This window comes from Ochotona curzoniae, unplaced genomic scaffold (assembly GCF_017591425.1).
Source record: "Ochotona curzoniae isolate NIBS_2020 unplaced genomic scaffold, NIBS_Ocur_1.0 contig_883, whole genome shotgun sequence".
In the NCBI taxonomy this organism is placed as follows: domain Eukaryota; kingdom Metazoa; phylum Chordata; class Mammalia; order Lagomorpha; family Ochotonidae; genus Ochotona; species Ochotona curzoniae.
In genome coordinates, this window is record NW_024466599.1 from 65803345 (window position 1) to 65825618 (window position 22274).

General features: G+C 35.1%; 1 protein-coding gene across 22 annotated transcripts in view; it reads right to left on the reverse strand.

Annotated features, from left to right (window-relative positions):
* Nucleotides 1-22274, reverse strand: part of NRXN1 (neurexin 1) — a 1050610-nt gene that overhangs the window by 116589 nt on the left and 911747 nt on the right. For 13 of the 22 annotated variants that reach the window (XM_040993720.1, XM_040993712.1, XM_040993714.1 and 10 more), the window contains 2 exons: nucleotides 12514-12603; nucleotides 10826-11145 (listed from right to left, as the gene is read on the reverse strand). In XM_040993720.1, the coding sequence (XP_040849654.1) occupies nucleotides 10826-11145; nucleotides 12514-12603 (410 nt within the window). The remainder of the gene's footprint in view (nucleotides 1-10825; nucleotides 11146-12513; nucleotides 12604-22274) is intronic. The other 9 variants (XM_040993726.1, XM_040993725.1, XM_040993723.1 and 6 more) reach the window with 2 other exon arrangements.

Here is a 22274-nt window from a genome sequence, read left to right on the forward strand (position 1 = left end):
CAGGTGTTTTCTATTGCTTTCCCAAGCACATTAGCAAGGTTTTGGATTGGAAGCAACCCCTGCTTCTGAAGTTATTATTTATTTATTGTTTTAGTTTGCAAACCAGGATTTATTTATGAAAAGGGGCCATACTGACAGGATGGGGCTCCAAGGAGAGGAAAGACCCAAGGAAATCTAAGAAAGAGAAAATCTGCTATAGCAGCAGTTGAAGGCTCCAACAAAGGAAAAAAACCTGAGGAAACAGTGGAGCTGGTGTCTCTTACATACCATCTCAGGGAGGGCATTCACATGAGTCACCCAAAGTTCAGAAAGAAAAAATTCAACCTAGTGTTAGCAATCTGTGGCTCTCCACATCTGGCCAACAATGGGAGAGGTCAGTCGTGGTGCAGATAACAGAGATACTCCGCAGTAGAGAATATGAGAAAGACTAACAGTGGTACAAAGCAACACCAGTGATAAAACAATGTTCCAGATGGAATGGTCAGCATATGTCTACTGCGTCACTGAAATATCAGGAAAGAAGATGAAGCTACTTAACCTGTGGGATGGTGTTTTATATCTGTTACAGATTAACTGAATTATCTTGTTTACAAAGTTAAGAAATTTTAAAATATAGTCCTTGCATCTTTATGCATAGGTAACTTAAAAATACATTGAATAGTGTATATTTACTACACAAAATTAACATCTAAATTTATGCTATTGGTATTCCTTATCTAAGGCCAGGAAAAAAAGTCCAAAATCACAATACTTTATGTCCTTTTCTATTTTAGTGACAACGACTGGACCTTTCTTCCTAGCATTATGTGAAGATTTTCAATAGCATACATTGAAATGTTAACTTTTCATCTTGCATGTAAACAATGCAGTTATTTTTGAGTGACCCATAAATAAAAAGAAAAAAAGATCCAAGGATTCCATTTGTAAAAATTCTTGAAATATTTATTAATTTTACATGAAATTAGTGCTATCAAGAGTTAGGGGGGAGAGAAAGATGAATCTTCCAACCCACTGATTCACTATCCAGATGTTCATAACAACCAAGGTCCAAAGATGGGAGCCAGGCGCATCTTTAGGGTAACCCACGTGGGTGCAGGGGCACAAGGCTGTGAGTAATCCTCTGCTGTGTTCTTGGGCATATGAGCATGCAGCTAGTTTGGAAGTGGAGCAGCTAAGACTCCAACCAGTGCCCATATGGATGCTGGTGCTGTGGGCAGAAGATGAGCTCAATACACCACTGGACCAGCCCCAGAGGACTGTATTTCAAAACTCCTTAACTTTGTAGATGGGATAAATTAATTATGGAAAATATTTATTTTATCTGAAACACATGGAAATAGAAATGAGAAACACACACAGGAGAGAAAGAGATAGGAAATCTTCTAAAAGTTGTTTCATTTCCCAAATGACCGAAACGGTTGGAGTTGAGCCATGCTGAGCCCAGAAGTTCAGAACTAAATCTGAGTCCCATAGATAGTTCTCAAGATTGCATACCAGCAGGGACTAGAACAGCAATATGTTATAACTCAAATTCAGGCACAATGACATGTGATGTGTGCATTCCAATCTCCATGTAAAACGTCTGCCCAGAAATGTTAATTATTCTATTCCCCTTTTTATATGTAAGCTTCATTTTATGTAAATATTGATTCATCCAGCAAAAATATGGACTTGACATCTCACAATATTTATGTCAGTGCTGGGTTATGTACCCTGTGTGATCATTAACTCACTCCCCACAGAACCATCTTCTAAATCTTTACTTTTCAGCAAGAAGTGTGTTAGGTATTGCGTGTACAGATAAACATGACAAAGGTCTTGACTTCAAGATGCTTGGCAAAAAGAAAACCAAACTGTGATCTCCGATAGGTGGATAATTACCTATCTCCTAAGATGAATGTTTATTCATGTGTATTTTCAAAGTGCTGGGAAAAGAGAAAGTGTGTTGTACCTAGAGTTGTTCAGAAAAGCATCAAGGGAAATGCATGACTTAAAATTCTCTCTTTTATGAAGAAAGCTTTAGCTCTTGATGAGTATCTATAAATACAAAGATTAAGGGTACACTTTCAACACAGGAAAAAAACGGTAGCATAGTTGTCAGAAGGGTAGTCTATCTAGAAATGAAAGAAGTTGCAATTTGTTTATTTAATTGCTATCAGTAGGATGACAAAGGCAAATTTCAGACTGAATGTTTTATGCTTCCTTTTCATTCTCGAGTCAAAAGTTTCAAAAACCAAAAACAAAAGACAAGAAAGCAAAGCTTCAATGAAAAAGCTTAACAAAAGAATATGGACATTAAGCACAGCCACAAAACTGATTAAACCAGATCTACCATGACAGTAAAATTTTTACTTTGGACATCAGAAAGCTATCAGTTTCTCATGAAACAATTGAAGTATTCAGGTTCACTGTAATACCTTACATTCTTTCCTGTGTCTGTGACTTGCTTTGTTGACTCTGTCTAAAATTATTGCCAATTGCCCATAAAGGAAATGTATGGAAAAACCAGACACAGAAATGTCACCATGGAATCTGAAAGAATCTTGATGGATCTAATGTCCAAAAAATGAGATTTGAAGGAGAGAGCTTTCCTTAGAAATTACATACACACACACACAATTATACTAATGCATATACACATATATCTACATGTATCCATGTGTTATATAAACATATGCACATACACATGTGCAAATGTGTGTCCAAGTATATACAAATGCATATACATTATTCTTTCTTATGAAAGAAATGTCTACCCTCTTTATATCTATGAAACAACCACAGCCATCAATCTGTAAGTGTATAAACACTTTTTGACATATCTGCAAAACAACAGTCTTGAAACTAACTGATGGGATATAGAAAATATTCAAATAAGTTTACCTCAATTGCTCTGGGACCAATTGTAACTGATTTTTTGCACTCGAGTCAATAAATATTAGAGATCTCATTATAAGAAGCATACCATAGCACAACAGCCATTTGGCAGATGGTTTAGTTAGAATCTGTACTTGAAAATATTTGTTACTCAGTTCTGGGACAGTGCTGGTCCGATTAGGCTTCTTACTAGAGAATCCATTGGCTAACACGGCTACTATTTTCCTGCCAGAGGTTTTGTATGATTGTACATGTATTGCATCTCCTAGAGTAGATGCACCTCTGTCAACTGCATCATTTGCAAGTTTGTCCTCCCATTCTGTTGAGGTCTTTCCATTGCAGTGTGGAAGCTGTAATGGCCTGTGCTTTTTATTTTTTTCCTCCAAGAAGCATTTCTGCATGCCTCTGTCTTGTAGAGTTTCCCACATGTTTTCCTCTGGTAATTGGATGGCATCAGGTTGTTGTTTCAGATCTCTACTTCATCTGGCATTGATTTTTGTATACAAGGTAAGGCAGGAATCTTGTTTCATACTTCTCCACATTTAGATCCAATTTTCACAGCATAGTTTATTGAAGAGATTAAGCTTTCCCTGGATTGATTTTCGCTTGCCTGTCAACAATTAGTTGGCTGTAGCTGTGTGGATTAATTTCTGGGATTGTTGTTCTATTCCACTGTGCCAGTGCTAGGCTATTTTGATTATAACTATCCTGCAGTACATGTGGAAATCTGGTATTATTATGCCTCCAGTTGATTTTGTGCTGTTTAAGATTGTTTTAGCCATTCTTACTCTCCATATAAATTTTAGCATCATTTTTTCTTGATTTCAGAAGCATGTTGTGGGTATTTTGACTGGGATTACATTTAATTTGTAAACTGTGTTCAGAAAATGGATATTTGGATTATATTAATTCTATCAGTAACAAAATGGAAGATTTTTCTAGTTTCAGTCTTCTATTTTTTAAAAAATTTATTCATTTTTATTGCAAAGTCAGATATATAGAGAAGAGGAGAGACAGAGAGAAAGATCTTCTGTCCTATGATTCACTCCCCACGTGACCGCAACAGCTGGAGCTGAGCTGATGCAAAACCAGGAGCCAGGATCTTCTTTCTTGTCTCCCACATGGGTGCAGGGTCCGAAGGCTTTGGGCTGTCCTTAGCTGCCTTCCCAGGCCACAAGCAGGGAGCTGGATGGGAAGTGGAGCAGCTGGGATTAGAACCGGCACCCATATGGGATCCTGGCGCATTCAAGGCGAGGACCTTAGCTGCTAGGCCCCAGCGCCGGACCTGACTATTGATTTTTTTTATGTTGATTTTATATCCTACAACTTTGTAACACCCTTCTGAGATTCAACAATCTGTAGCTACTAGAGTCATTTGGTTGCCTCAGGTATAAGAATCATGTCACTGTAAATAGCAACAACTTAACTTTCTCTTTTCAATTTGCATTCCTTTGAATTTTTTACTTGCCTAATCATTCTGGCTTAAATTTCCAGAGCTATACTGAATGGCAGTGATGAGAATGCTCATCCTTGTCTGGTTCTGAATGTTAGTGGAAATCTTTTTAATTTTTCCACATTCAATATGACTGAGTAACACGCTATTGAACAGTGAGTTATAGAAGAAATTAAAAATAAAATTCCTGCAAATGAATTAAGACGACAGCACAACATGTCAAAATGTATGGGATATAGTAAAAGTGGGAACTTATAGTTAAAAGGGAAGTTCATAGTAATTAGTACCTATATAAAGAAATTAAAAAGACTTCAAATAAATGATCAATGTATCCCAAGGACTAGAGAAACAACAATCCCAACCCCAAATTATTTGGAGGAAAGAGATAATTAACTATAAGAGATAAAAGTGAAACCTGAAAAACATGATACATGAGATTAGCGATTGAAGAGCTGGTGTTACGAAAAATATAGCATTGGGCCCAGAGCCAAGATCCCCCATAGGTGCTGGGTTGTGTTCTAGCAGCTCTGCTTCCCTTCCAGCTTCTGCTTGTGGCCTGGGAAAGCAGTCAAGAACGGCCCACAGTCTTAGGACCCTGCACCTGCATGGGAGACCTGGAAGACACTCCTGGTTCCTGGCTTTGGATTCGCTTAGCTCCACCCTTGCGGCCACTTGGGGAGTGAAACCCAGTACTTGGGAGTGATCTTCCCCTCTCTCTCTCTCCTCATAACTGTATATCTGACTATCCCCCCCTAAAAAAACAAAAAAAAACCAAATAGACCTTAAGAAAAAAGATGAAGAGAGAGAAATAACATCGATCTCTAAGTTGCACAACCAGTAAAAAGAGGAAGAAGATCCAAATAAATAAATTAGAGCTATAAAAAGAAATTTAACACCAGAGAGCATGGAAAAGAAAGAATTATCAGAGATGAAGCTTCAGTGAGCCATACATATTGTTGATTCAGAAGGCTGGACATTGGTGATCATCTAAGGAGTCTGTCCTTCAAGATAAACTCATAGCACATTAAAGCGGGGAATACACGTGTGCGTAAGTGCCTTTGAACAAACTATCTGACCCGTTGGTACAAATCACAGCGGAAGAGACTAAAAATGTTAAAAGGCAAAAATTGATGAGATTCTGAAGAGATGCCATACATAAAGGCACAGCACTGAACCTGCACCTGAAAAATGTTGATGACACAGCACTGGGTAAGTCATTTACCTTTTCTAGGCCTCAATTTTTCCATGCGTAGAATAGGAATATTATAACAAGTTGTACATGTTACACTTCCATCTCTACATCAGCCTACATACGTATTTTGGGATTCTATTACAATGCTGATTTAATTAAAAGATGTTTCCCAGAAGGCAGAGGATCACAGAGATTAGACCTAAATGAGGTGAATTTTGACATCAATTCTTTTTTTTTTCTGGATTATAATTATTTAATAGGGCAGTTACACAGGCACCATCCCTGTCAGGTACAATCCTGCTGAACCAAAGAATATGCCTGCATGAAAATATTCTAATATCTATTCAAAAGAAAATCATAATTTATGGTCCCCAAAGCAATGGATGTTCTATTTCCTCTCCTTTCTCTGTTTTTTTTTTTAATGCAGATCTCAACATTCCATGGTCCTTACTTGTTCTCTACGTTCTTGATTATTTTCCTGTAGCAAAAGATAAATTTTTATCCAGATAGACCCAATTTTACTCAGTGTTGAACTTCCAGTAACTAGAAGACTGTGTAGGAGGCAGTCAGTATCCAGTCTATGTGCAATATGTGAATGATAAATTAACAGTAGAAGAATATAATTGCATAGGGCAAGCTTTGTCAGAAATCTCAAAACCAGGGTTGCCTCTACCAACAGAGCACATCTTCAGGCAAGAAAACCTCCACAACCCCCAAAGAAAGTTCAATGTGAAGATTATTTCTTAATAAAACCAGTTTGTTTGCCAGGAATTGTGGGGGAAAATGCCTTCTAAGTATCAGTGGCTTGCACACAAATTATACTCCTCAACAGGCATCATTGGCTTTGCGAGGACATGCCTTTGCACACATTTTAAATCTACACTTGTTTTAATACCCTATATATCCACTAAAATTTGCCATTAGGAAAAAGCACCTAAATTTTAAAAGAATTCAGCAGGATGACTGGACTAGGGAAAATAAAATTAATTATTCATGTCATCAAGATTATAAAAATGCAGAATAGCTATCAAGAACACGCATAATTATGAGTAATGTGGTTATTTTCTAATAATGAAGTCACAGCAAAGGTTAATTAATATTTCTAATAAAACAAAATTTGCTCCTTGAAGTTATAAATTATATTTTGCTAGCTGTAAATATTTTTCATGGAAATATTTTGCTTCTGTTTCTTGAATAAACAGTATTCATTCTTCATGAGTACCGTGAAAGCCCTCAGGAGGCAATAGCAGTCTCCATTATATTTAACCTTCTTTTCTTGCTTGGACAATTGTTGAATTTCTTCTCAGAAAACTCCATTGGGAATAAAATACCACTGACTTTAATCAAATGTCTCAGATGTAAACTAAATATGCCTCTCACAATCTACAATTAATGATTTTAATTCTCATGTCTTTCTGCACTGAGTAGGTTTCCTAACTTGACCCTTAAAAAAAAAAAAAGATCTAATTGGAACCACGGATTAATTTCAATACATCAATGTATTTCACCCATACTTACTAATTCAAACTCTAAAGTCCCTCAATCAAAAATCAGAATCTGTTGAAAGCTTATCATCTCTCCTTTCTGAAGAGTTTTAGAATGAGATTAAACAAGATGAAAAGGGCTATGCATTCTATAACCCAGGTAAGGCTATCAGAATCCAGTTTTTGCTCTGAATGCAAAAGAGAAGGTTTAATTCTTGTTGTTTTCATGAAATGTGACTATCTTGCAAAAGTAGTTCTTATGTATGGTACAAAGTTATATTATAGTACAAACTACAGACCAAAATGGGATGTTTTTGACAGTCACAAAGTCAGACTATGAATAATGAATATGAATATGAGATACATGCAGGACCATCCAGGGTCCCTGGGATGCAAGGTCCTATGAAAAAAATCAGAGTTAATACATTTGCATCGTAAAATAAGTATGATTTCAAACTCAGTGATTTCAAACTGAGTATAACTTCGAAGTTTCTTAATCCAATCCACTTATTTTAAAGATGCGACCAAGGTACAGATGAGGTCAACCCAACTGTTCAAGCTACAGTTTGAGCTAAGTGATTGTGAATGAATCACTTTCCACTGATTCCCCACATTCTATTACACAACACACTCTTGTTAAGTGAAAAGTACATTACTGAGACTGTGTGTCTTGTTCATTATGCAACTGGCTTTTTAAATAGCCTACAACGAAAGCACAGAGAAATCAAAGAGTATTTCTGAATCATGGGACCTAAAATATGCCACGGCTCCACTTTCCTTTCTGTACAGACTGGTAACAAAGGGGATGAATGCTACACTTTGCAGGCTGGCTTACTCGTGGTCATTTACACAGAGATGCAAACACACTCTCAGTGACTTCCAGGTTATTCACCAGTGGAGAACAACGAGCAGCCAAAATTCTTGCCTGGTGATCTTCCCTGATTCGCTTAGAACTCTCCATCTGCCAAAGAACTGGAGGCCATCAATTATTATTATTTTTTTTTCTTCACAAAAAATTGCTTTCTGAGATGAACTTTTATGAAGTTTCTCAAAATTTGAGTAAGTCTTAAGAAAACATTTGGAAAAACAGTGTTCTATAGAACACATTTTTATCTACATTACATAATCTGTATAAAAGCATCAGCAATACTTTTCCACTCGCAATACAAAGGAGCCATTCAATCAGAACTGTTTATAAATGTTTGTTATTTCAAAATTTAAATGCTGTTATTCTAAAGCAATTATAATTCTGAAAACCGACCATTCAGAGAAAAAAATACTTCCGTTTTATCTTTCAATAGAATATTTATTTTTCTAAGAATGTAAGCAGTATTTTATGGATACTGTCATCCGTGAATATTACGAAAAACAAACAAATATATATATATATATATATATTTCTCTCCTACTATTCTCCCTGCAGGATGGCTGAACAAACATCATCTCCTCTATTTGAAATGAATCCAATCTAATTCTGTTTGTCCAAAAATCTGTCTCTATAGTTCTAAAACACGCAATCACCACAAGGTACATTGCCACTGTACCTTAAGTGGCTCAGTGCTATTACTGAGGAAAATAAACTTTGATTGGGAAAACAGTAGAGCACAGCTTTGGAAAAAATGACATGACCCCTCTGGTACACTATTTAGTAAGACAGCTGATCAGAGCAGGCAGGAAGAATCAAGGACAGGACTTAAAAGATGCTTCTTCCAATTTGCATAAACTCATCTAAAGGTTATAATTCTGAAATCAGCATCATCAATCACTTTTCTATTTAAACTTCCTAGACTTGAAGCAATTGTTACAAATATGCTATATGTATATATTAGCATGTATGTGTTAGTAATCTAACATGTATGTGTATATATGTAACAACATATATATATGTATACTAAATATATATATATATATGTTAGTAATCTCTTTGTATTTGTGACTATCTTAAAAATAAGTTATGCATTAGGAAAGATTAACAATAAAGTACTGTTATACTAAAAAATAAATAAATTACTTCTCTATTGCAGTCCACGTATAATAGACATTATTACTTGTAATTATACACCTATATCTTTCATAAAATAGAATATTAAGGATTGTTGCTCCACTTTAAAACATTCTTGCCACAACTAAATCTCCATGCCAATAAAATATGTGTAACATATTATTCCAAAGTACTTGCTTGTTATTGGGCTGTTAAAAATCTAAAGATTCAAAATACTGTGCTCTAAAGGAGCTTAGGAATCTTTCAGATAATACCTCCTCAAAGGAGCCAGCTACTAACTGATCAGTTCACCTGCATCGATAAGATGGCCATTCATGCAAGCATTTCCATTAAAACACATTGCAAGTGGGAAAGAGCTTTTGTTTGCTATTACCAATATAGTACCATCCCCAGAACCGTGTCTGATAAACAGGCAGCGAGCAATCAGCATACATTGGTGAACACCCCATGTTGCAGCCCATTTTAACGTGTGACCATATATGCATAGGAAAAAAATAAAAAGAGAAAAAAAGTATGTGTATAGCATGGCGTATTGAAAATATGCAATATACACTGTATCAGATTTACAAATTCAAGGATTTATGGTTCTTCTAGTCATCACTCCTTTCTTTACATTTTTCCATCCTCTATTCTGATCTATTTTTGTCTTCTATTTTAAGAAAATTAGAATCCACTATTTTTCTTCAGGTTGATTAGTAGATAAGTGACTTATACCAATACTGCCTTCTATTCATTTCCTTTCAAATGTTATCCTTGGTCTATTTCAAGCCATTGAAGTAAAAGCAATTTTAAAATAATCATCATCATTCTTGTTTTTGTAGAATATAGTTTTCTAGAAAAAGTAAGGATACTATATATTGGAAAAACTTTACTTAGCACCCACTAAAGACATTCACCTACTCACTGTTAAAAACAAATCAACAATGTAAAACACAAAACCTTTAGCCAGGAACGTACAATCTGAATGCATCAACAAACTGAATATGTAAACAGATGATATATTTCAGCTAGGACCGAACAGAACTAAGTAGCACTTTCACAGCATCTAACATCACTACAGCACTACACAGTATTTTCTTGCTTTCAAATAACACCAAAACTGAAACCAGTGTCTTAAGCATGGTAGATAATCAATAAATCTATCCTGGTTGAATTAATGCAACACCAATTTACATAAACACCATAGTTAAAAATTCTATTTAAAAAAATTAAATTTAAAACAGAAGCTTCAACAACAAGCTTATTGAACTGAATTCTGAGCAGCCATTCACATATCAAAGTTATCTTAGACCAAAACAGTATTTAAGTTGCACATTCTAAGCATTTGTTCTCAGATAATCTAGCAAGTTGCTTTTCTTATAAATCCTCAGAATGTATTTGACATTCACCATGAGCACCACATGACTACTAGTTCAAAATGTCAGCCTTTCAATTCACAACAGAAGCATTGTGGACAATGACTCTTTCAATATCAATTTTACTTTTAGCTTATTTTGAAAATAATCTGAGCTTAAAACAAACAAGAACTTTGAACTATTTCATTAATTTACCTGATGACTTAACCAGCAAAGCATAAAGCCTGTAAAATTAGCAGACAGTCCCCATCAACATGGGCTAGATCAAGGTTATTAAGACTATCAACCAACAGCTAATAAACCAACACCAAATCACTTCTGAGTCCACAAAGCCTCTAACGAACAGCATCACGCATTTGATTTCAAACATATATTAACACGGATCAGAAAAGACACACATGCTGAAAATCGCATTTCCACAAGCAGAGATTGAAAATAAGGAAGTAAAATCCTCATGCTCACCTGGCTAATCGGCTCTTTCGTAGGGGGCTTTCCTCTTCTGGCTGTGCTGGTAGCCAGGGTCGTGGTGGTCTCCATAATTGATGTGGACATCTCTGACTGCATGGCAGTGGCTGTAGACTCAGTTGTCATAGAGGAAGGCACTTCACCAACCAGTCTCACATTCCCCACTATGGCGATGTTGGCATCGTTTTCGGCTGCCATATTCAGAACTTTCAAGCCATTGTAGTAAAGCCCAGAGAGCTGGCCCTGGAAGGGCTGGCCCTGCTCTTTCCCGCCAATTATTATGGTTGCTTGGCTATTGAAGATTGTGAGCTGACGCCCTGTAAAAATAATATTACATACATGCAAAAATGTTGGTTGTGAATTCTACATTCTACAAAGGATGATAAAACAGATCTTTCATGGGGTGGATAATGAGAGCAATAAACTATAAGAAAGGCATTTGACTCATAATTCATTGCTTATAAATGAGGTGTCCATGAAATGCATCATTCTCAGCAATACTTGTAAATTCTCAACTTAGTATAAATGTAGTGCTTTTGCTAAAAAACCAATCAAAGATAGGGAATTGTACAAATCAATTTTTAGTGGATCCCTTTCCCCTCAGGATCTGATAGTGTTGGTCTGTTAAGTCTAAGTTGTTAGAACAAATAAGTGTAAGACAACTAACATCTCAAGTATTTGTCATTTGGAAGTTATCACTGTCAAAAACTGATCTACAGCAGCTGAAATCTAATTTAAAATTTTATGACAGATTTCACAATTCACGTAGTATCCACATGTATGTATATGCTATTATTTAGAAATGTTTATTTTTTTAGAGGCAGTGTCCACTGTTATCTGAATTAGTCTATTTTTCCCACAATCACACTAAAAGAAACGTGTGGTTTACACTGAGCATGTCAGAGACAAAAAAAGTTACAAAAAATTATTTTTCTGATTGGCTTTCAGCAAGTCTATCAAAACAAAACAAAATGAAAAAAAAAAAACATAGCTTCAGATGTAAAAAGCAGCTTCAGGAATGATACACAAATCGATGGAGAAATCATGGCACATTTCCATCAAACAGCAATCCTTAGCAACAGTACCATTATCATCAAATTGAGTATCCAGTTTGAGCAGATTGCTTTCTGTTCATAAAGAGCATGCACACAACTTTAAGTTCAGTTTTAATCAGGGCGTGTTCCCAAATGCTTAGAAGGTTGCAAACGTTAAAGGGACTTCATTTTGCTTGGCAATCCATATTGCCCACTATTTAAGATTCCTAGAGTTTAAACAAAGAGGTTTTTTTTTTTTTCAGGACCATAATAAAGATATCAGAACTATATATATTTTAGTTAATAATTTAGAGGCTGGAACATGTAATATAATCTATGAATGATTTATCATTTTGGGTTAATGCTTGCTGTGAGTACCTTCATCGATTGAGTTAGTGGATTATATTTAACAGTCCCTTTAACCTTAAGTTAACTGGGTAAGATTATTAAACAGCTGGTACATCTAAAAATGTATAGAAATTATTATACAAGGTATGCAAATATCACTATCTATATTTTACTGTTTTAAATCTGTTTTTAATTTAGTTTTACGGAAAATTTATTTTTTATGTTTATTAGTGTTACAATGAAGTACTACTTGGTTATGTTCAAATTATTTTTTTATTTGAAGTTTTAATCAATGTTTTTTACCTTTGTCGAGTAGCCATTCATCAACTACTCGACCAAGTCGATATGGAATTCGCTGTCTAGCAATCGCCAGGCGCTCGTTATCATTGTTTCCTTTAAAGTTTAAAGAGACATTTCATTGGTTAAAATCTGTAAGGTCAAAGGTTAAAAGTTAATACTTAAAGCTTGAGCTATACAGTTGCCACATGATTTTTTGAAATTTGGAATTTTAAAAAGCTCTACCTAGAACATTTCATGTTTCAGACTTGTCATTCATTCATTTATTTTATTTTAGCAAACAAAATTATTCCTATGTTAATTGAAAATTAGAAATCTGCATTTGAGCTAGGTTATTAAACTTATGTTATCGACAGACCCAAACAACCAATTTAAACAGCATATAATAGCTTTACAAAAAAATGACCAGTGACCTCTGGGTTTTGTCTTTTTGATGTTTCTTATTAACTAGTTAAACATGTTCAGGTGAAACAGGTTTAAGTTCTCAAAATACATTCAACCTCTTATTCCATATTAGAACCTCATGAACATCCATCTCAATACCATCTTTGGCCTAGCATCCTTTATCTCCTATTCAGAAAACAGAAATTCTTATTCATATCATTTAATATAACCATAAAATCCAAACAGTTCTTGTGTCTTCCAACAAATTGGTTTATCAATCACTTGGACATCACAAGAGAATGCATCTTTCGTCATCCGAATGTTTTACAGGAAAAGGCTTTGACAAAAGTGTCCTTCAGTTTCACTTAAAACTTACATGTGAAGATGTAAGCAGTTGCAAAAAGCTGCATGTATGTTCTGTACACTTAAATACCTGTTTTTATTAAGTTGTTATACAAAAGGGGCATGACGCCTTAAGATACAGTACAAGCCACAAACAATGGTCCTTATTCATAGCTTTACACTAAGCTGCCTGCTAGAAGTACTATTTAAGGTAACCTTGCATTGTGCTTGCAAGTAAGAGTGTTTTCTTGACCTACAAAGCACTTAGGAAGAACAGGTGGTGACATCTCAGTGCTCGGCCGCGCACGTGTCAAGACGGGTTTTGTGCTACATGAAATTAACTAACAAGGAACATTGAGCTATGACATCTTTGGAATAACTCACACGAATCACTCCAAAGGTGAAAAATCCTTGAGCGGCATTACTATGTATATAAGAAAGAATGGTATATGTTTCTAGGGAATATACCAAACATATCTTTTTTTTCTTTTGCTCAGAAAAATGTATATGTATTTTCTTATACTAGTCTGTACTTACTACAATAAACCACATTACCTTGATCACACACCTAGCTTCAAAGGATTTTCTAGACACATCAATTTATCATTTGAACAGTGACTGAAAATAATTCACACATTAGTGTTTAATTTAAAATGCAAATATCAAAATCAAATAGAGCTTAATAAAAATACTGGTGTGTATTTCTCTAATATGTAATTATTACAACATTGTAACCTTTCATAATATGGAAATATATTTTGGGTAAACTAATAATATTTAGAAGGTCTACAAAAATTAAATTCCAAATCTATCTGTATTTTTGAGCCGCACGTACAACTTGTATTCCTTTTTTAGGTATTTGCAGTTACCTATACTTGGAAAAATACAGTAAAAATGTAGTATTGTTTATCATTTGACAGTATGACTACTAGTTAAGTATACACTTTATCTCATATATGATTATGTAATACTTGTTAAAATGTATAATTTGAAAATTAACATAAAATATTATTCAAAAACATACCCTTAATATCTATGTTTCTATCTCACCAAATATGCATACTATAGGTGTAACAACTGTACAACTCCTCATGACTTTATGATTATGTGGCTCCTCGAGCTGTTTTATATGCTAGAGTGTTCCCCTCATCAGAAATGACCCATAGTCCATCAGATACCTTCCAAATCTCGGTTGTCAGCACATTTTTCCATATTGCTACTTCAGTCAGCCTGCCATGCAACCCACTCCATCTCCACACATCAGCCAATACTGAATCTTGGTGTTACCACCCCTTCACATCCTTATCACGTCTTTAGGGTTTTTTAGGGTTTGTCTTTAGGGCAAAAATCTCATAAATTTAAGGCGATTTATGAGTTCATTCATCATCTAGTAACTTCCTACCTCTACAGCCCCATCCCATGGCCTACACTTCTTTCCTCATCTATATTTAAACTCCTAGGACTATGTTGAACTATTCTATTATGTTATCATTGCCAGGTGTGCAGCTTCCTTCCACTCCTACCTCATGCCGGTATTTCCTTAGCTCAGCCTTTGTCATTCAAGGAATCAGAGCAGGACATCTGACTGACTGATCTCATGGCTAATGAAACTGCTCTTTAAGCACAAGTACTGATCTTACAATTGTGTGTTCAGTAAATATTTTTCTTTAAAGTTTGAAATACTATTACTGAATCCCTAGTGCTCACACAATACCTATCAACTAATCTCCTGCAAAATACCTCTAGAGTGTGATACAGGAGACCTTTCTTAAACATTTTAGTTTTGCGAGCTTCTGTGGCAGTCGCACAGCCTAAAAATTTTCAATGGAAAATAAAACAAACAGTAATGCTCAGAGAATACATCACATAAAGGTACGCACCCCTTTAATTTCACATATTTCAATGCTAACTTTGTGTCCCTTGATGGATTGCCACTGATTTGAGTGTCTGTATAATCAATCACTTCCTTGAATAATAAAAATGTCCCAAAGTCACAAGATAACTAACCATAGTTACTACTGGTATGGGAAGGTATGGAAGAAAGCTAAAATAAGACAGGTGGAGAAAAATAAAAGCTTGGCATATTTTGGGGAGAATTGTGTTTTAAAAAGAGAATATAAAACACAGGTAGACATACATATTTATGAATACACAAAATTTGTCCCCGTACCTTGGACAGTGTGCCCCATACCTTTGATACTAACAAAAAAGACAATATGATTGGTAAAACCAAGATTTAATTCAACAGTAACTTCTGAAGAACTTAATGAGACCCAACTAAAGCAGTAACTGAAATGCAGCATTCGTAATGAACGATAAAGGAGTGACTCAACAATAACCAATACCACCAAGTGGTCAGTAGAAACAATCATAAAAACACACCGTAATTTATGCAAAAAAACCACACCTATATCACATAAACAGAAACGTTCTCTCATCACCTCTGAATGTCAGACGCCCACTAATTTCAAAGAACGTAGTGGTTTAACCAAAAGACTTCATGATGCTTATTTTAAAAATCACTGCTTGTTATTTATTTATTTTATTTTATTTTTAAAGGTTATTTTTCACTTACTTGAAAAGCAGAATGAGAGAGAAGCTACTCTCCATCACTGAATCTCTCCTCAGATACACGCAGCAGTTGGGACCGGGTCAGGCTATACCAGGAACCCTGAACTTCATGCAGGTGTTCCAATGGTGGCAGAACCCTGAGCACTTGAACCACTCTTTGCTACTTTTCAGACTGTACATTACTAGGAATTTGGATGGCAAGCAGAGGGGCCAGATCTTAAGCCCTGGCACTGTCTGTAATGAGGGCATCCCAAGCAGAAGCTTCGCCCACAGCACCAAATGCTCATTAAAGGTTTATTTTATTTTTTTGTAGGTGTAATGAATGAGGAATCAGAGGGTACTAACTTCAAGTCACTATATGTGTTCATTATTATTTGAATTATTTGTACTCCTAGAACAGCCAATGATATTTCTGTAATAAGCTTACATACAAATACATCACTAACCAAATGATAGTATCTAAACAGAGTGCAGTGACTATAGGTTGTTAGTAACAGACTCCTAAAACCATCTACTATTGGGTAATTGATATTTATTAAATAATTTCTCCAAATGCATTTCATTTTATTACTAATTTATGGTGATACTTGCAAAACTGTGATTTTAGTCATTATATTTGATCTTACCCATAGCTCACTATACATCTAGACCTTACTTTCAATATAAGTAGCATAACATAACCCATCTGATTTTGAAAAGCCAAAGACAAATATAATTTTAATGAGTTTTCTTTTCATGCATGAGATCTAACATCAAATGTTGAGACACAAAAACATTACACAGAGCTTCTGCAGATGATTTAAGGCAGCAGGATGAAACTGATGGCTGAAATTTAAAAAGATGTGGGATATATCTGAAATTCAGATCAAACCAAACGCAAATCTTTGGGAGCAGACAATCCTATTTTCAAATGTTTCAAATCAGAGCTGAAGATTAAGCAGTAATGACTAGTTTCTATAAGATCTATTCAGATTACTTAAAGGGTCCAAGGAAAATTCCAACTTTATCAGAAAGAATGAGATTGAACTATGGCAATGTGTTAGGAACTTAGATTAGGTTTAAGAAAAAAAAAAACTCCTCATTGAATACTACACACTTCATAACTGAGTTTCATATTTAATTTTCTGATTAAAGGAAAATGGGAATTTTCTTTGGGCCTCTTTCCTCTCGAAGAAATTTAGTATGCATCACACGTGTTTTTAACTCTAGTAAAAATGTCAGTGACCACACAGCTGTCCATGTCTCTGTCAAAGTAGTTTTCAAGAAATGAAACTGAACATCAAACTTGGTTTTGTTTGCCTTTGAATTGCTGTAAGATGAAGTATTTTTGATAAGAAAAAAGCCTTCTCTACAATAAAATTACCACAACAACTTGATTGGAGTGGCCATTTAGGTATAATTTACATAAAGTAGTGGATATTCAGAAAAAAAAAGCTCCAGAGATGCAGGAGAAAATGTGGTTATTCACACTTGAATGTAATACTTTGTACTTCAATGAAATCCAAAATGATGTCATTTTCCTCCTCGATGCCCTAACTCCTAAGGTGTGATTCCTAACGTGCTGGCATTTGGAGATGAGCTTTTTGTGTGTGGTCGGGCCGTGAAGGCTGCGCTCTCATGAACAGCAGGGATGGCTTCAGAACTTCATTGTCCCTTTTACCAAGTTAGAAATCAACAAGAAGATGGGCATCTCTGAATTAGGAAGCAAATTCTAATCAGGCAATGCAAATGTCAGCATTTTCATCTTGGACACCTTAGGATTTGCAAGTGTGAGAAATAACTCTGTTGTCTACCGGCACCCAGTTTATGATATTTTATTATAGGTGGCCATATACACAAAGACATCATCCATATATAAAACCATCTGGACACCTTTTAGTGCACTATATGTGAACCAGCAGATTTTAAAAAATTAACAGAAATTTCAAGGAATCAAGATAAACAGTAAGGAAAAGGAAAACCCAAACCCTTGAATTAGAGTTACATTTCATGGCAGCACTACAAAATGGAAATGAAATTTTATTAATAAGTTCATAACTATTTGTCAGGTAAAGCTAAAAATTGTCACTGATGTATACTTTTCCTCTTCCCATCTTGGATTTTCAGCCTTGTCGTCCACTTTCTCCTATCAGTGTTTGATCTGATATAGTAATGTCCTTGGAAAAAAATTAAACACCACTGTAATGAACTAGACCCACAATTTTAATATGAAGGTTAAAAAAAAAACAGAAAGATACTTGTTTCTTTTGATGGCATCTTCTTTCTAGTTTTTAACACTGGGGAAGGGAAGAGAAAAGGGTTCTTGATAACTCTACCTACTTCAAGACAACACTGCAAATCTGCCTTTAAAATTTTTAATTTTGAATGAAAACATGGAATTTGGATATTCCTAGAAGCACAGGTAAAATGTAAGTGCAATATGCTTTTGTAAAACTACCTGTTGTTACGTAGACCATTCAAATATAGTAATACCTAAGTTAGCTGATAATGATTATTCCACATAAGCACATTTTGAGTATCAGTGATGACATTTAAAGAACACAGTTTTGAAAACAAATATAGCTGTGCTAATGAAAATATTTGTAGAATAAATTACATTGTTCCTTATATCATTAACATTTGTACATAAGAAACATGCATTTCATCTTAAGTCACTTACTTTTAACCACTTGAATTCTGTCACTCTGTCCTTTTTTCTATTCCTTTCGCTAAGCAAATTTATTTTGAACATGAGATTATTATATTTTTTTTTGCCTTGCAAGTTCCCTGCATTTAGGAGCATCTCTGACCATCTCTGACACTCATATTTATGTACATGTATACACACACACATTTGTATGAGTCTGGCTAGCTGATCCCTTCATCAACATCAGCTTATATATCCATGAAGGATGCAGTCTCTGTATCCTCTATCTTCTCATTATGGATTCTTGGAATGCTTAATAAAATATCTAAAACTGTGCTGATACGAGTTCACAGCATTGATCCTAGACTGCAGGTTCCTTGGAATCAAAGGCGATGCTCTTCTTGCTCAGTGTTGTATTTGTTGTAACACCATGCCAGGAACCTGGTAACTGCTTGCTACATAAGTCCTAAGAAATAGCTGAACGCACTTGATGTATTTGCTACATGCTATTGCAATAGTATTTCTTATTTAACTCATAATGCATAAAGTTTTATAATATCCATTAATACTATATGAATACTTTTATACATTTATACGTGTATATAAATATGTATATGCTTGTACATATATCCTGCTACTCTGACTTCAATAATGTTTGCTGTTGCACTAAAAATAGAGCAAGGCAATCTGTTAAATAAAATTATTATGATTAAATACAAGCCAGTGATTCGTGGCCTCAAACGGGTTCTTATATACTGCATACACATTGAAATTAGGGCTATTTTTTCCTACCTAATTGCACAAAGAATAACGATTGATCTGGTCAGAGAGAAATTGCTGCAAATGCTTCATTTTCTAATGAAACGTGTATCAGAAACACAGTCTTGGACTCAATGAACCTTCATGAATATGTATAGTTTCCACAACAATCCTTTTCTATATTAACTTTAATGATAATTTCTTTAAAATCAGTTGAAATACACTCTCTCCAAGGAACTCTTGCCTGCAAAGTTCATCAGTAATTTAGCAGTGGCTTTAGGAGAAAAACTGCTTTCATTTAACCAAAACATAAATGATAAAATGTTGGAAATTAGAATATCAAGTGGTTGATGCTATGGGTCTTCTAGTCTTTGGTAACATGAAGGCAGGGGCCTTTGAGAGTGTACTCAACTCATGGAAGATACACAGAAATCATACCTCAAATGTTTTCCGGACTTCCAAAAACTCACTGAAACATGAACCCATACTACCAGCATCGGAGAAGCATCTAAGGGGCTTCACTTCTGACACAGGATCAGACTAAGCCAGTCAGCCTAAATCCAAGTTTCAAGAATCCTGGAAAATCCAGTTTTCAGTACGAAAATTGTCTGTAGATAAGTGAGTTAAAAATGCATAGAACCAGCAGATGGAAATAACATATTCAGTGGTGGCTTTTTTTTTCTTTCTGCATTGTATCACTTGCTTATAATAGCTATCTCATTGATCACAGTATTGGTGCTAAACTGTAAGTAGCTTTTATTTTAAGTATATAAAATCTGAGGCTCAAAAATTTTATGTGCTTAGTGAAGCATTTGTATAAAGAAGGGACCCTTGAACCCAGATACATCTTACCCCAAAGCTATTGGGGGACAACAATTCTTAAAATCATGTCTCATAACAACTTGTTTCATAAATATCTAACATCCTCTCCTTTAATTATCAAACATTAAACTTCCCCCAATCCTTGAGGATTCATCAGGAGGATCCATTTATCATCTTCATCTTATATACTAAGTCAGGAAGCAGAAGTAACTAAAAGACTTATTTTAGGAGATCCCTTGAGATGCAGTATTTCATTCTCGTCCTTATAATGATGCCCTGCCTTTTAGAGCATTTTAGATATAAAACGCAATAGGCATTCCTGGTCTAACTCATAAACTCGTTCAAGCCCAAAGCTTTTTAGTGCTAACCTTCTCAAGAAACAAGTTGGATGAGGAGAAAATGTCTTAGTTTCAAACCAATGACAACTGTATACCATTAGTTTTTGAGAGGAGGGATTGTTGCCCCCCCCAAAAGTTTTTCTTTGTATGCACACTTCCATTTTCTTTTTTGTGCATCTCTTATCTCTGCTTTTCCATTTATATACATAGCCAGACACCAACTGTCAATCGCTTTTAATAGGAAGACCCCTAGTGCTTCTTTGTTGCTTTAGATACTGAGTTACTGAAATAAATACATTAGCACTGACTATACACTCAGAATTGCATTAGGTGTACATCATTACACTATATGGGCCATTTCATTGCAGCACTTATACATTGTCTGGATAATAAAGGGGCCAAATAATGAAAATTAAAGATGAAAAAGATATAAGCTTTAAAATAACAGATGCTGTTCTTCTGTTTCTACAGACCACTCAGGGCTCCCGGCTGTTGTTCCGATGGCTTTGGGCTTCTTCCATCCCATGTGGTAGATCCAAACGGGGATGGATGACCTCAGAGTTCTCAGCCTCCAAAGGCACTCCAATTCCCTGTTTGGGACTAGGGAGAGGAGCTTTCTCTGGTCCTTACTTAGTTCCAACTTTGGATTCCCAGCCTCTCTTGCAATGACCATCGGGGTCGCTCCAGAGCCTCCCACCCCAAAACAAACAAACAAACAAACAAGCAAACAAAATTAGAATAGATAGAGAACAACAAGGAAAGCTTAGAATCAGACAGGAAAATGGTCAGTGTGGATTCACATATCTTTGTGTCCTTACTTGGTAGGACACAAAGATTAATTACTCCTCACTAAGGTATTGAAGATTTCTCTGCACACCCCTCCTAAAACTATTCTGCACCTCAACTGTTGACATATGCCTTGTTAAACCTATAAGCCAGTTTGGACTATCCTAAAATCTGCCAAGTTCAGTAAAAATTATACTTCAATACAATAAACGGCTAAATACTAAAATGAAAATAGACATGAGACAGCTGAATAGTACCCTATAGCCATTTTAAAGTGTATAGAAGCTGGTTGTATATAAACTAAAATTGAAATGTCAATGAAGTAGTCACAGGATATGGTTAAGAACTTGCATTTTTAACATATTGGTTACTCAATACCATGTCAATTAATTCCATAATGCTGTAAATTGTGGTTGATGTTGTGTTGGGGCTTTTAATGGATTAGGATGATATTCTGCCAGCTCTACCTTCAGACCAGAGATGGTCTCCCCCCAAAAATTGTTGAATTTATCTGGACAATAAGATGCTGGACTCTATGCCTGGTATATGCTTACAATGAAAGAATCTTGACTAAATTTGACCTGTAATATTGCATGCAACAAGGTGAAGGAATCCACCATGGGGGGAGGGTGTGGGGAGGGGCTTGGGGAATCCCAGAGCCTATGAAACTGTGTCACATAATGCAATGTAATTAATAAAAAAAAGAAAAATAAAAGAAAATAACAGATAATATTCCAAAATAATGCAATGAACTGTGTGAAGTGTAGCTGCCATTGTAAGTCCAGAGAAAACAATGGATTAGATTTAAAAAAATGTGTGATGGCACACAGTTTTACCAAAATTACAATAAATCTTGATTTCATTGAAATAACTAGACAACAATGTATTGTAAAGTGTGCATGAATCCACTACTGTGGAGTATAACTGATAACTCTGTTAATTTCATAAAGAGAGTAATCTCATATATTCTTTTAAATTAATATACTCTCCAATAGAATATATGAATAATGACTAAAATATATATGTCATAAAGCATAAAGTAAATAATATGCACATAGTTAAAATAGTATAGTAAACTATGATGTCAGTTTCAAGAATGTGAAGGCAATTTATAAAAACAAAAATATTTCTTAGGTTGG